This window comes from Leptopilina boulardi, unplaced genomic scaffold (genome assembly GCF_019393585.1).
Source record: "Leptopilina boulardi isolate dan_hultmark-lab unplaced genomic scaffold, ZJU_Lbou_2.1 LbouV2_325, whole genome shotgun sequence".
In the NCBI taxonomy this organism is placed as follows: Eukaryota; Metazoa; Arthropoda; class Insecta; order Hymenoptera; family Figitidae; genus Leptopilina; species Leptopilina boulardi.
The window spans coordinates 3,534,954-3,551,060 of record NW_026137891.1 but is presented as its reverse complement, the minus strand read 5'-3'; the positions used below and the strand labels follow the sequence as shown (position 1 = coordinate 3,551,060).

General features: G+C 24.0%; 2 protein-coding genes across 7 annotated transcripts in view; both read right to left on the bottom strand.

Moving 5' to 3' along the window:
- Positions 1-266: 266 nt before the first annotated feature.
- Positions 267-11,331, bottom strand: LOC127284477 (facilitated trehalose transporter Tret1-like). Of its 3 annotated transcripts, XM_051309919.1 has the most exons (5): positions 11,271-11,331; positions 10,944-10,996; positions 6,458-6,560; positions 5,438-5,618; positions 267-2,449 (listed from the first exon to the last, which is right to left on the bottom strand). In XM_051309919.1, exons 1-5 carry the CDS (start codon positions 11,311-11,313, stop codon positions 1,264-1,266), a joined length of 1,566 nt encoding a protein of 521 aa, XP_051165876.1. In that variant the 5' UTR covers positions 11,314-11,331; the 3' UTR covers positions 267-1,263. The 3 variants fall into 3 exon arrangements, with proteins under 3 accessions (XP_051165876.1, XP_051165878.1, XP_051165877.1); XM_051309921.1 differs by lacking the exons at positions 10,944-10,996; positions 11,271-11,331 and adding an exon at positions 8,760-8,940; XM_051309920.1 differs by lacking the exons at positions 10,944-10,996; positions 11,271-11,331 and adding an exon at positions 7,020-7,453.
- Positions 11,332-13,297: 1,966 nt separating this feature from the next.
- The window catches only part of LOC127284696 (unconventional myosin-XVIIIa), a 98,641-nt gene continuing 95,831 nt past the window's right edge, over positions 13,298-16,107 (bottom strand). For all 4 annotated transcript variants that reach the window (XM_051310301.1, XM_051310302.1, XM_051310303.1 and 1 more), the window contains 5 exons: positions 15,600-16,054; positions 15,192-15,504; positions 14,867-15,130; positions 14,416-14,753; positions 13,298-14,310 (listed from right to left, as the gene is read on the bottom strand). In XM_051310301.1, coding sequence (XP_051166258.1) covers positions 14,304-14,310; positions 14,416-14,753; positions 14,867-15,130; positions 15,192-15,504; positions 15,600-16,054 — 1,377 coding nt within the window. In that variant the 3' untranslated portion in view covers positions 13,298-14,303. The remainder of the gene's footprint in view (positions 14,311-14,415; positions 14,754-14,866; positions 15,131-15,191; positions 15,505-15,599; positions 16,055-16,107) is intronic.

The following is a 16,107-nucleotide window of genomic DNA, read 5'->3' as shown; positions in this document are numbered from 1 at the left end:
TAAGAAATAAACAATTATTTGATAATTAAGAAGCGGAATATTTGTTTGTATAATCGAAGGAGAGAAATTTGTAATAACTGTGTATTGGATATACAATGAAATAAATAATAATAATAATAATAATAATAATAATAATTATTATTATTATTATTATTATTATTATTTATTATATTATGAAATAATATATTTCTTGTGAGGATACAAAAAAAATTTTTTAGGTAAAAAAAATGTAAAACAGGTTTTTTTTTAAATAAATACAAAAACACTTAAAAATGTGAAAGAATCTATTAATTATTTAATTACAGTATAGTAAAACGATTAAAACATACATTATGTACAATATGAGTTTAAAATTTCACTTACATACTAAAATTGAAGATAATTTTCACTGAACAAAGTCAGAAAATAGTATTTATTTTTTTTAAAAGGTGTTATTATTGTTATTATTATTATTTTTTTTATTAATCATAGTTCATGTTTTTTAGCAGTCAGAAAATATTAATTTTTTTTACAAATTTATAATAACAAATGATAAAATTTTTCCTTTCTTTTTAAATAAAATTTCTTTTAAATATCTATAAAAATTTAATTGTTATTAAATTATAATTTAAATAAAATTTGATTTAAATTTCTATAGAATAAAATTATTAATTTTCTGTACCAATTAAATTGTTGTTAAATTAAACTTTAAATTCTTATTAAATTATTATTTAAATATTATCTTTCTTTAAAAACCAATGCTAAATTAAATATTAAAATAATAATTTCTATTAATTTATTAATATATTTAACAAAATATATTAATAGAAATTATTATTGTTTGAATATAGTAAATTTAAATTTTCTAAAATTAAATTGAATTGTTTAAATATCCGTTAATTAAAATTATAATTTTATTTTCATTGAAGAAACTACTAATTGAAAGTACCAATAAATAAATTTTTTTCTTAGTGATGAAAATGATCAATCATCATCATTTATTCAATCGCAATTGTCAGTTTAATAAACACTGGTATTAATTAATAAAAGTTGAAAAAAATAACTATTATATAACTTTGATCAATGACAGTATTTAATTAATTATCAGTAGCTTCAATTAATGGTACTTAAAAATAATAGGCAGTTTCCTACACTTGTAGTTAGATATGTGTTTTCAAGTAATATTTCAATTAATAGTTAATTGGCAACAACTGATAAATACAATTTTAAAATGCCAATAAATTAAAACTAATAATTTATTTAATAATAAAATTCTTTAATAAATTATTTACAACTACTTCTTCTTCTACACCTAAGTCCCTTTTGACTCAATATCTCTTGAATTTCATTTAAAGTTCGTTTTTTTGTTTCAGGTATAAAGGCAAAGACAAAGAAAAATGCAAGAAAACAAGAGATGGCAAAAAATGCAAACATCACATGTTCACCGTATGCTTCGCTTATTGGTGAATATAATTTAACAACAGTGAATGTGAGTATTCCATCGAGAATAGTGAGTGATGCGGCAGCAATACCTTTAACATTACCAGGAAAAAGTTCTCCAATCAATGCATTTGGCAATGTACCCAAACCAAGTTGAAATGCAATTTGAAAAAATACCATATCAATAATGGGAATTAAATTCACTGCCGATATATCAACATGCGTACTATCTATATAGAGATAAATGGCAAAAATTCCCAACGTTATTGTACAACCAATTGTTGAAAACATAAGCAATGGTCTTCTTCCATAACTATCAACAGTTAATGTTGCACCAGTTCCTGCTACTAAACCCGATGCAATAATAATAATAGTCGACACATGTGGTTCCAATCCAATATTATTTGTTTTCTCAAGAAGATTTTGAATATATTGCATCATACTAAAATTACCACTCAATTGTTGTGTCAACAATAATCCACTTACAATTAATAAGGCCTTACGATTATTAATTTGCATCAATAATTGTTGAAATCGTTCCTTCCAATTGCCCGACGATTCACTGTGTTGATTAATTGTTTCCAAAATGATGTCAAGTTCTTTGCGTACCTCCTCACGATCATCGATTCCCTTGAAGAATGATAGTACATTCATGGCTTCCTCATGAAATCCATTAGCTGCCAAATAATAAGGACTCTCGGGAAAGCAGAGAAAGACAATGACAAATATTAATGGAATTAAAAGTGCCACTGTTCCTAATACTTGATACGAGACCCATGGACCAATTGACACCATCAATAATGATCCAGTGAAGACATTAACTGCTATTAATGTTCCCAATGCTCCGCGAATTTTTACATCGGCCACTTCTGAGACGTACATTGGATTTGTCGAATAGGATATACCAACACCTACACCTAATATTATTCTTGCAAAATAGAGTGATTCAACACGCCAGGCGAAAATTGTCAATGTCCAACCGGAAATGTAGAATATACTTGAGAGCAAGAGACATCGCTTTCGACCAAACCTGCCAAAGTTAGTGAATTTTTTTTTTTTTTAATTATAAATTATTGTTTCTGTTCAACGACTGTATTTGAGGAGCAAGTTTTCAAAACCTGATAAATCCATATTTTTTTATTTCGAGAAATTTAAACAAATGACTTTCCACACATAACCACTAGAATTAATTTTAAAATAAAAAATTTATAATAATTTATTTCTATAACAATGTTTTTATATTCAATACGTTATGTTTCTAATTGAACTTTGTCATAATTGAGTGATTTACAGGTTTTGGTAATTTTTTCTAATATAAAACATACAAATTGTAAATCATCTTGGTTATGTCAATAAGTTTTTAAATTCAAAATTTGTAATTAATAAATTTTTTTCCTTAAATTTAACAGTGACAGATCGATTTGTGAGGTCCTTAAAATATTAAATTTATGGTTGTCTCCATTTTTTTGAAAAATGGATTTATCAAGTTTTGAAAATTTGCTCCTCATTTATTTATTGTGTGAATTTGGAACACATGAATAAATTCTAAAAATCAGTTAGAATTTTCATCTTATAGAATTCACATTTGATAGAATTTTTTCAGCCAAACATTTTATTTATTACTAGCAAAATTAAACGTGCGCAAGCGCGCCAAATTGAGTATTTAATTGTTTGTTATAAAAAAATTAAAGATTAATATTATCAATAATAATTTAATTTATTAGAATATTAAATTATAATAATAAAAATTATATGTTTACAGGCCTCGGATTATACGACTTTTTCCGATTTTTTTTCAAAAATACGACTTTTATCGACTTATTTTAATAAAATGGAACATTTTTTTTTTACATTTGAAAAAAAATGTAAATAAAATACATTTTTTTTTAGTATAAAATGTAAATCTTCTTCAATTCAATTATTTAACAAATTTTGAACTAAAATGATTCTTCACTAAATTAATTATTTTTAATAATTTTAATGAAATACATCACAAATTCAATTATATCAAAATTATTTTTCAATTCAAATTTTTATGAAATTTAACAATTGTTTATAATTTTAAAAAAATATATCACAATAAAATTGAATTATTTTTTAAAAATTTCAATTCAAAATAAACTAAAAATCAATTATTACCCGAAATTTTAATTCAAAATCAATTAAAAATCTAATAATTATACAAAATTTTCAATTTAAAATTTAATTATTTACCAAGTTTTCAATTTAGAATGCAATAAAATTCAATTATTTTCTAAAATTTCTATTCAAAATTAATTATCCAAATTTTCAATCAAAAATGAACTTAAATTAAATTATTATCCAAAATCTCAATTGAAATTCAATTATTTTCTAAAATTCCAATTCAAAATCAACTAAAATTCAATTCTATTCAAAAATTTAAATTCTAAATTAATTAAAATTCAATTATTTTCAAAAATTTCAATTCAAAATCAACTAAAATTCAATTATTTTCCAAATTTAAATTCAAAATCAACTAAAAGTTAACTAAAATACAATTATTTTTCAAAATTTTTATTGAAATTCAAATATTTTCAAAATTTTCCAAAATTTCAATTCAAAATAAACTAAAGTTCTATTATTTTCAAAAATTTAAATTCAAAATCAACTAAAATTCAATTCTATTAAAAAATTTAAATTCTAAATTAATTAAAATTCAATTATTTTCAAAAATTACAATTCAAAATCAACTAAAAGTTAACTAAAATACAATTATTTTTCTAAATTTTTATTGTAATTCAAATATTTTCAAAATTTTGCAAAATTTCAATTCAAAATAAACTAAAGTTTTATTATTTTCAAAAATTTCAATTCAAAATAAACTAAAATTCAATTATTACACGAAATTTTAATTCAAAATCAATTAAAAATCTAATAATTATCAAAAATTTTCAATTTAAAATTTAATTGTTTACCAAGTTTTTAATTTAAAATGAAATAAAATTCAATTATTTTCTAAAATTTCAATTCAAAATAAACTAAAATTCAATTATTACACGAAATTTTAATTCAAAATCAATTAAAAATCTAATAATTATCAAAAATTTTCAATTTAAAATTTAATTGTTTACCAAGTTTTTAATTTAAAATGAAATAAAATTCAATTATTTTCTAAAATTTCTATTCAAAACTAATTATCCAAATTTTCAATAAAAAATAAACTTAAATTAAATTATTATCCAAAATTTCAAGTAAAATTCAATTATTTCCCAAAATTTTCAATTCAATATGAACTGAAATTCAATTATTTTCCAAATTTAAAATCAAAATTAAATTTCATTATACTCAAAAATTTGAATTCAAAATTAATTCAATTTTCAATAATTTGAACTTAAAAGCATCTAAAATTTAATTATTTCTAAAATTTTCCATCGAAATTTTTTTTTTTTGAAATTTAATAATTTCAATTATAACTCTAAGGAAATTCAATTATTTTTAACTACAATGTATAGAAAATAAATTTATTGAAAATTCTGACTAATGAAAATTCGAACAAATTAAAAATTCTGTGAAGTGAATTTTCGGCTTTATAAAAATTCTATAATACAGAAAATCGGTTTAATGAAAATTTTACATAATAATATAATTCGAATAAATAAAATTCAGCTCAATGAAAATTATTATTTTCATTTCTTAAATTGCGAATAAAATTCTATTAAATGAAAATTCTAACAATTGATTTTTACAATTATATGGAAATTCCATCAAATAATAATTCGAACAAATAAAAATTATGTTATGCAGAAAATCGGTTTAATAAAATTTTTTGCAAAATAATAATTCGAACAAATAAAAATTCGGCTGAATAAAAATTCTACCGGATGAAATTCTATAAAATAAAAATTGATTTTATAGAACTTATTCATACAATTTTTCCTTTTTTTGGAGAAGAATTATATTAATTCAAAAATGACGCATTTTCGATACGAAAATTTTTAGTATTTTTTTTTTGTAATTTCTATATTTGTATATAAAAGGAGGGTAATTTTATTTTTACCTGTCCGATAACCACGCTCCCAAAAAGGATCCGAACATAGATCCTATCACAGTTAGGGAGGAAATCCATGATCCTTGATCGGAAGTGGTTTTTACTGGGACATCTTTCCCATTTTCCAGACGAGATATTGTCGTCGTGACCCATCCGTAAACTGTTCCCACAGATACCATCGATAAGGTCGCTGGAAAATGAATTAGAATTATTTATATACGAACAAAGAAATGATGGAAAAAATCGCAAAAAAAAACTCTAAATTCTATTTATAAATTAGTTTAATTTATATTTAAATTTAATTCAAAATTAATTTACTAATAAATTAATTAATTTTAATAATATAAATTAATTTATTAATAAATTAATTAAATAATTTAAATTAAAAATTATGGAACAATAAGTATTAGATATTTTTTTAAAAATTTGTTTTGGTATATATCTTTATTAAATTAATATCAATGAAAGTATTGCGAGTTTTTATAATTTTGTCATGAGATGTAATTAGTAACAGACAATTTTAAGAAATTTTTGACAAAACATTTTTCATCAAGTCAAATTGATTTTTAAAAGGGTTTATTGTTTTTCAAAGAAACCTTTTTAAAAAACAATTATCTTTGAAAACAAAGTTTCGTATAATTTTTTATATTACATCATTAATGAGGAGAAATTGATTTTATCGCTTTTGTTTTAATTGACATTTATTTAATAGTGACATTAGGATCCAAATAAATTTTAAAGAAACATCTTCTACCTAATATATTGTATACGACTTTTAAGAATTTATTTCTTACTAATTAATTTACAATTAAATAATATTTCACTGTTTCATATAATTATTTAATAATTTTTTGTAATTTTAACAATATTTTTTTTGGGGGGGGAAAAAGAAAAAAAATTCCAATCTTACTAATTAATTTACAATTAAATAATATTTCACTATTTCATATAATTACTTAATAATTTTTTGTAATTTTAACAGTATTTTTTTGGGGGAAAAAAGAAAAAAAATTTTTATAGATTAATCACCTGAAATGCAGGCTAGCCATTGTTTCCATTGAGTTCTTGAACTTTTCTTATGTAAACCATCAGCCAATCCTGGCTCTTTGAGCGTTTCTTCCGATGTTTTAATCTTCAAATTTATTAAATTTAAAATTATTAATTAATTAATTAAAGTTGAATAATAAGTTGTTTTTTTTTGCTTAGAAAGTAATTTTAGATAAATTTCCATAAAGAAAACCAAATAAAAAAAAATTATTTAAACAAATTCTTTTTAAAAAATTTTAAAAAAAACCTTTGTTATTTCTTATTGTTTATTTTTTTCGAAACAATTTAGTTAATTGTTGTAAAAACAATGTAGGAAAATAAAAACAATAGTTTTTTTTAAACTATAAATGGGAAATTTAAAATTTTTGATAACTGACATTTTATCGATCACTAATATTGATTTTGATATTGCACACGCGTTCTAAACAATTGACTTAACCTTATATGAAACACTCATATTCATTTTCATTCAAGAACGTAAATTTCAAATGAAAAATCGTTTTAATAAATTATTTCATTTAAAAAAAAAAAAAAAAATTCTTACCAGTTCAACAAAACTTGCCATTCTTTTATTTTTATTTGAATAAATAATTCACGAATAATCATGATAAATTTAATTTTATTTTCACAAACTTGTATTTAAAATCAATCACACATGCTGCTGACTAATATAGCACTAATGAAAAACACGTTCTACTCTTTTGAAACAGAGAGAGAGAGAGAGAGAGAGAGAGTATTTTTCATACTGTACTTATCTTTTGCGCACGCGTCTACAATTTCAAGTTGTATTTATAATTCGCCTCAAAAGCTTCCTCTCTTAAATTTTTTTTTTTTTTTTTTTTTCTTTCTCACACGTCAAGTATATCATTACTATGTAGAACAAATTTTTTCTTTTAGAGAGATAGAAAAAAATATTTCACATTTTTGAAAAACTTTCGAAAAATAAATTCTGTATAAAAAATAGTATTGTATCTCTCGAAATCCGTGTGAACAGAGTAAATTTTATTTGTTTAACTTTGTGTTAAGCCCCGCAGTGTTGTATATTTCGCAACATTTATTTTCCGCGTTTTCATTGATAAGGATTTATTTACATCAAGTGAATTCATTGTAGATAATGCGCACTTTAAAAAAAAAACTCCACATCGTAAAATTGAACCATTACTATTAATAACTCTATTGAAAAATTTTAAAAATAAAATTTGTCAACTAAAATTTTGTAAACGTTTAAAAAATTCTGGCTTTTAAAATTTTAATTTAAAAAATTAAAATTAAATTTTTGATTCAAACTATTAATTAAACTACCATTATGAATTAAATTTAATTCCCAGCAATTAAAATTACAATTAATTTAGAAAACTAAGATTAATATTATCTGAAAATATTATCAGTTGAAAATTAATTAAGAAATAATATTTTTTTCAAATTATTTTTTTTACAATTAAAATTATTTCAAACTAAAAATTTAAAAAAAATTAAATTAATTAAAAAGTACATTTATTTATTTATAAAAATAGCATTAATTAAAATTACTATTAATCGAAGCTAATTTGAAAAAAATAAACCCAGTAAAGAAATATTTTCAAATAAATTTGCAATTAAATGAAAAACTACTTTCGACATTATTTACATAACTTTTTATTTTTAATTCAATCATTCGTTTTTTAAAAATTGCGAATTGATAATTTATTAAATATTTAATTAAAAGTCACGTAAAAATGATTAAATTCAATTTCCGCGGAATAGTTTTAAAATATCAAATTTATTATTTTATTTCTATTAAATACAAATTGAGTCATCAATATATTATTTACATTATTTTTCGAAAAAAAATTTCTAAATAGAAATTTTCAAAAAATAAAAATTTTCTCTAAATGAAAAATTCAAAATCACATCCTGAACAACATTGACCCATTTTCCCGACCTTCGCCTACAACGTTGATCGATAAATATGTCTTCCGCATTTAAATTTCTGCGCATGATCATCGCAGATTTCTCACTTTTTAAATAAAATTGCCCCTGAACTTCAATTTCATAAACATTTGATTTCAAATTTTATTTTTATTTCAAAATTTACTTTCTTCAATTTTACAAAAGTTTTGTTTTTGCGCAATTTTTCATTTTCTTATTTACAAGAAAAATTGATAAACAAATAAACCGATAACTATTATGAATATTTCTTTAATTATTTAATTATTAAATTATTATTATTATTTAATTATCCATAATAATTATCTATTTATTATTTATTAGTTTTTATTAGAGTAAAAAAAAATTTTTCTCTTACACTCATGGCATAATTCCAAAAGATCTGTTCCTTAATCCAGGATCAATATTCGTAAAAAAAAAATATTCGATTGAATTTTGAATTTATCCCAGTATAAATTAGAAATAAATTAAAAGTTTTTTAATCTTTCAATTTAAAAAAAAAATGATCTTATCATTAACATCACTATCACTATACTATTTTATTCTCAGCATGCATACAATTTATATACACGTGATTTTTATATTCGATAATCTTTGGATTATCATTTATTTGACACGTTGTCATAAAATAAAGTCAATTTCCAAAATAGAATTTTTTATTATAAATAATAATAATAAAAAAAATTGTTTACTAAATTTTCATATTATAATTGTTAAATGGCAATTTTTTTTTTACATTATTATTTGAAATTAAAAAATTATTCAAAAAAAAAAAAAAAAAAAAAAAGTTTTGTGGTTCAAAGACCTCGATCGATATAATGTGCACATTAATGTATATAATATATATGTATACGAAGATGGTTTCCGCACTGTTAACACGAACGGCTCCGTTTTGAAACTGTGACCGAATGACTAAAAGACAAACTCGACAGCCTCCAGAATCGACAAAACTTTCACTAGGATTCTCTTTCTCACCAAGTGCAACTCTTTTTGACGCGGAAAACTTTTGCTAAAAAAATTCACTTTTTTTTATGGAAGGAACAGAAAAACTCTTTTACAGTTTCAAAAGTATAAAGTTCAAACTTTTCTTTATGAAAATTTATCTGATTTTGATAAAAAAAAAATTTTTTTTTTTTTTTTTGATAACTTATTTTATTTATAATATTAATTTAATTTAAATTAATTAACTGAATATCAACTAAATATTAACTAAATAATTATTTAATTATAATTTATTAATTTATTATATAATATAATAATAAAATAATTTATAATTAAAAATTATTTTGTATTTTTGTATTTGATACTAATTGCTTCTTCATGTAACTTTTTTTTTTTTTTTTTAATAATTTAAATTATTAGCCTTAATTTTAGTATTACAATTATTTCTATTCGCGACTTTGCTAATAAGTAGGCAATGACAATTATTATAGTCGAGTGAGCAGGAAACTCGAGTGAAAAACGAAATTCGAAACCCAACAATCTAAACCCAGCAGTAAGAACGTGCCATGTATGTTAAACATTCTATTCCAATTGTCTTATGCTCCTATTAAATAAGAGTTTTTTTTTAATTACTTCTTTAAATATTTTATCTAATTATTACTTTATTTTAATTTAATTATTAAAAAACCGATTTAAAAATTATAATTTCTTTCATTTTTTATTATTTATTAATTACCTTCGTTTCATTTATTTTTAATTTAATTTTTTTCTTTATTTAAACTTTCCTTATTGAAGAAACAAAAAAAAAATTTTTCTAAACAAAAAGAAAATATTTCAGAAATGAAGGTTCGCGTTTCCTGATGTTTGTCTGTCAATATTTCAGAAATATTAAACAATTGGAATATGAATGATTCATGGCGAGAAATGAATTTTAACGGAAGTTGATCCGTTGGTTTCTCAGTTTGAAAACTAACGATATGAATTTATCGTTCCAAACTGTAATTGCTCTGATGGATCGTCCGTCGCTTGTGTCGATAAAGCTGTCGATTCGCAACGCTCCACAGAAAAGCAAAACGAACTTTTGAGTAGAAAATTGAAAATTTTTGTTAAAACAAAAAAAAGAGAAAGAAAGAAATTCCACCTTTTTTCACAATCCGACATAAAAAAAAATAAAAATTCCACATTTCAATATTGGCAAGTTATGAATTTTTTTAACGAATACAATATAGGTGGCAAAAAAATTCCTTTATTGGCGGTTTTACATATAGGAGCGCGATAATAAATATAAAATTAAAAATATAAAATTTAAAACAAATTTTAAAGTGAAATTAAAAATGGAAAATAAATTATAATTTAAATAACAAAAAATATATATAAAAGTGTAAAACATTTCATCAAAGAGATTTCTTTTTGATAAAAAACTTCTCTTTGAATAGAATATCGAGACTAATATTTACCAGTAAAAGGAGTTTTTAAAAAGATTTTGATTGGAAGAAACGAGTTGAAATAGAAAAAAAAATGTTATTGAATTCTATCGAGTCAAAATGAATTTTCCATAATAAGTATAGGATAAATATTTAAGAAATATAAAAATACTTACAAGATTTTCTGTCACATTTTTTGAACCAGAATCATAAAACAAAAGGATTAATCCTATAAAATTCGAATAAAATTATCAAGTGAAATAATATTTTAAAAATTAATAACAATATTATAATATAAGTTTTATATTTTTGTTTTTTTGATTATTATTAATAAAAATAATTAATAACATTATTAATAAATAATAATCATAAATTAGTTTTTTAAGTTAGTGGGAAAAAAATAGTAAAACTTTTTAATAAGTACAGAATGGAAAAAATAAATCTAATCTAACCATAAATTAATAAAAATTTCATTATTAACATATTTGTTTATATTTTGTTACCTATGAATTTATTTTTAACCGATGTTGCCAGTCGAATATACATTGCACAATGGAAAACTAGTTTAAAAAATAATCTTCGAAATACATAGAACTTGAAATCATAAAAAAATTTTCAACGATAATGAAATATATTGTACCAACAATATTGCGTTTAATATACTTGACTCTCCTAATCAACATTTTATTACCCTATCACCGGCAAATATTTTTCATGATATTTCAAAATTTTGTAAATTACATAATATAATTACGTAATTTATTAAAAATTTTTTATATATTTTTAAATTATTAATAAATATCTAAAATTTTCTTTAAAAATTGTAAAAAAAATTGAAAACTATATTTAGCTGAACATTAGTTATAATTAAAAATAGAGAGGTCTGCTAATAATAAATGACAAATCTGAAAATGACGGATTTCAAATTTTCATAAATTTCAATCTTCAGCTGTGGGATTATTTAATTGAGTTATATTAGTATAGTATTTTTACAGCTCATTATATCAAGGGACGATATAATTATGAAATATATCTAACCACTAATTTCAAAATTATTCACCAAAATTTAACTCAATTTACTCTATAAATCTTTGGGAAATAATAAATTTTCAATTTAATTGCATTCCACCGCACGTGTATTCCATAATATCTTTATGTAATAAAACACCAAAAATAACGTTTAATTCAATAATTTGATGAAAAGGATATTAAAAAAAAAAAATCTTTTTTTTCATCCAGCTTGTAATTAAAAATTCACCTGAAAAGCAAGTCCCTTGTTAGTGAACCGTGATTAAATTAGAATTGTGATCGATTCTCAATTGACAAACAAATGCAAACATACACACATCGAATCAGCAATTCAAAGTTCCATTTGCACGCGTTTAATCACGCCCTACGAATCGTTAACAATTAAAAGAAATCAGTTTCACAATACATATAATGGAGTTTTCTCTCTCTCAAATAAATACGAAATTATACTTCATTTTTTTTTTTTTTTTTGTCACGTGAACAAAAATTTATGGAAACAATATAAATGCAACTACAAAATAAAAAAAAAGAAAAATTTTTTTTTTTAACTAACTCGAGAAAATAAACTTGGAATATTCATGATTCTTTATACGTTAAATTCAACGCTCAATAAAATTACGATTCTATTTCGATATTTAACGAATCCGTTGTATATATATTTTCACGAGGAAGTTTATTTCTTTTGACACGTTAAAGCTGAAAAAAAAAATGTTATTTCATACATTTGTTTTTTTTAAACAAATAAATAACTCAAAATATAATAATTTACAATTTCTGAAATAAAATTAGAATAATTATTAATATTCTTATTAAGTCTAAGTAATTAAAAAATGAACTCAACTATTATTATCTTTATGAGACGTGAAATTCAAATCGAATTATTATCTCAGCAGTAAATCGGAATTTGCAATCTTAATGAGTGTAATTAGGAATTGTAATATTCGTATGATCAATAAAAGAAAAATTTTATTCGATTATGCGAGGATGTCTTTTTCATTCAGAAATTCTTTGTTATCTTCTTCAAGAATTGGGTCGAACGAATTATCGCTTATTACGTCAACTATTAAAACGTAACTTTATCACGCAGACCGTCGTCTGGTTAACTCGCTGATCTAATTAGTCACTTTTCTTGTCTTTGAATAAAAAAAAATTACTTTTCTTTTTAAAGTCTTCAATAACTTACGCGAAATAATCCACTAAATTAACAATTTGTCCAAAAATCAACAAATTTAATAATTTGCTGAACATTAATAATTTTTTTTTTTCTAAAGTTAACTGAAAATATTAAGGGATTTAAACAGTGATCATTAATCATTTCATGATTTACTGCCCACTAATTAATTTCCCTTCAAGTTCTCTCAAAATGTAGAGAGTGAATTAATTTTAATAATCATTGATTATCGAGGATTAGGAGAATGGGAAAGGTGATTTATAAAATTGACCATTTTTTTTTTAATTAAATAAGATCTGCATTTTACAAAGCAATAAGTTACATAAATTCATACACGGAATTAAAAACACGTATTTTTCGTGGTCTTTGTTTTTTTTTTTTTTTTATACATATACATATATAGAATTTAATTTAATAATTTGATGACAGGAAATGACAAGTGTTATTTCACGTATAAAAAGCGTTGGGTGTATGTATATGAATTATTTTTTTTATTCTCATCTTCGTTACTTATTACTTCTAAGAAGAGATTTTTTTTTAATTTCATAAACTAACAAAACACACCCCTTCCGAGTGAGAGCATTGAAACAAATTTTCTGATAAAACTCGAAATTACAATCATCTAGACACAAATTTACAAAAAATCTATCAAGTCTCAATATTCTCAAAACAAATTAAATAACATGATTCAAATTGAATTCTAATTAAATAGAATTTCAATTCTTTCAATTAGATGGAATTCCAATTTTTCGCTAAATATAATTGCAATTCTTTTTTATTAGATTGAATCAGTCTAATAAATTCTAAATTGAAAAAAGATCGTATTAATTCGATTATTAAAATAAGAGACAGTGTTTTACCAGTTAAACTCGAAAGATGAATTCTGAAATTCGAGTTTGCGTAGTCCGATGACATTATCTTGGAAGACTGGAGAGCGACGAATCGTCGACGATTCATCGATATGTCGTGCGTGTTAGCACCAATTGAATAACAGACTTCACGTTTTAATCTCATTGTTAAAAAAAAAAAATTGGTTTCGCAATATTCATCAAGCGAAACAATGGCTTGAACTACAATCAGTCCTTTACTCGTTAATGGAATATTATTATTCGCTATGAAGAGCTAAAAGGAGCTACGACGCTTCAACTTTTCAACAGTGCTCGATGCGAGCTTTTACGATATAATATATGCAACCTACGCTTTCCTGCGTTGATTTTCTTTTTTTTTTTTTTGTAATCATCGATTCATTCATTAATCGAATTCTCTGTTCCTCTCTTTCTCTTCAATTCTATTCTTCGTTTTCCACATCGGACTCCAAGTCCGTTATCGACTCGGATCAGTCACTGTAATCAAAAAAATTCATTTCTTGTTAATTTCCCGAACTATTTCCTCGAAAAATTTGTTTAAATAGAAAAAAATTTATTTTTAAAAAGACAAAAAAAACGCACCTATCACTATTCTCACTAGTTGCTTCCTCGCTGCAATCCAAGTCAAGGTCACCTTGAATTGCACTTTGCAAATCGTCTATTCTCTGAAGAGCGAGTCTCAGATCGTCTCTGATAACTTTGGCCTCTGCCTCGGCAGACTCCAAAGATTTTTCCACATCTCGTCGCGCTCGTGTCGCTTCCTGTTCACGAGCAGTTGCCGATGCAGCTTCCTCTCTACTCTCACGAAGCGATCGTTGCAATCTTCTCGCGGCATCCTGAGCAGTTTGCTCCTTTGTTCTCAATAATGCCGATTCCGTTTGCAATTTATCCACACTCTCCTTGAGTCTCGCTATTTGCGTCTAAAAGAATTTTTTTTCTCCTTTAAATAAATTCCCATTCGAAATTCTCTTTATGTAAAATTAATAATATATTTGAAAATTAAGGAAAATTTCTAATAGTTAATGGTACAAACCTCAAGTCGTGCTCTGGTAGTTTGTTCAAGTTCAAGTTTACTTTCGAGTTCCTTGGTTCGAAACTCGAGTCTCCTCGTGGCGAGACTATTGGCGGTGGGATCACCAAGTTGCTCCACAGACTCTAACCGCTGACTAAGTTCTGTAAGCTGATCTTTCAAAGAAGATTTCTCAGCTTCCAAAGCTGCTATCTGTACCTGAGTTTCTTGAAGTTGTGCCTGTTCAGCAGAAACCTGTTGCACAGCTGCTCGATACTTCTTTAATACCTGATAGAAAAAAAAAAGTTTAAGTTTTTTTAAAAACTTAAATTTTAATCACGAATCTTACCTCTGCAAGTTCTTCTTCATTTTCTTCTAATTGAGACAGTAGTTCTGCGCGTTCTCTAGTGGCAGCATTAGCTCGATCCTCAGCTTCGGAACGTTGTCGAGTAGCTTCCTCCAATGCTGCTTGCGTCTCGTTCAAGTCCTGCTCCAGTGCTTGTTTCGCCTTCACCGCCACCGCCCTTGCACACTCAGCATCCTCCAATTGATTTTTGAGTTGACGCAGAGCCGCTTTACCAGTCGAATCACCCTTCGAACGTTCCAACATCGTTTGAGCATCTCTAAGAAGCGCTTTCGTTCGTTTCAAATCTCTCTTCAATCTGCAAAAATACAAAATCAAATTTATCAAAATGATAAAAAATTTTAGTATCAAATTTCAAATTCAGTATTGTAAAATCTAGTAATTAAAATGTACCTCTGAGTCATTTCGGCTTCAGCAGCACGATCAGTTCGATCTTGTTCCTCGAAGCAAACTAATCGTCGCTCTAAATCATGTTTCTCTCGCAATAATATTGTTCTTTCCTCATGTTCATTTTCAAGTTGTGCTTCCAATGATTTAACTTTTTTATGAGCATTACCTCTAACATCCTCGAGTTCCTCATCTCTCTGTTGCATTTCCTTACGCATTTCTTTACGCTGTTGCTCTATACTCATCTCGAGTCTTAATTTTGCCTGCTCCAATAATTGTACTTGTCCTGCCAAATCATCTAATTCTTCCTCCTGATCCTTACACTTCTTTTCGAGTTCGTGCTTCGCTTTCTTTAATTGTGCCACTTCTTCTTCAGTTTTTCCTCCGAATGTCAATTCTTCCAATTCTTGTGTCAATGTATGAAGCCGCTCTTCCTTTAATTCTATCTCTAATCGAGCGTCCTTTAAAAATTAAATCACAAATTGAAGCACTCTAACAAAAATTAAATAAAATC

Bases quoted from the DNA above. Each gene is read 5' to 3' on its own strand.
- LOC127284477 (XM_051309919.1), bottom strand. From the start codon at position 11,313: ATGTATATTCGACTGGCAACATCGGTTAAAAATAAATTCATAG. The intron at 10,997-11,270 runs GTAACAAAATAT...CGAATTTTATAG, and splicing joins GGTTAAAAATAAATTCATAG to GATTAATCCTTTTGTTTTAT. The intron at 6,561-10,943 runs GTAAGTATTTTT...ATAAATTTGAAG, and splicing joins AAAATGTGACAGAAAATCTT to ATTAAAACATCGGAAGAAAC.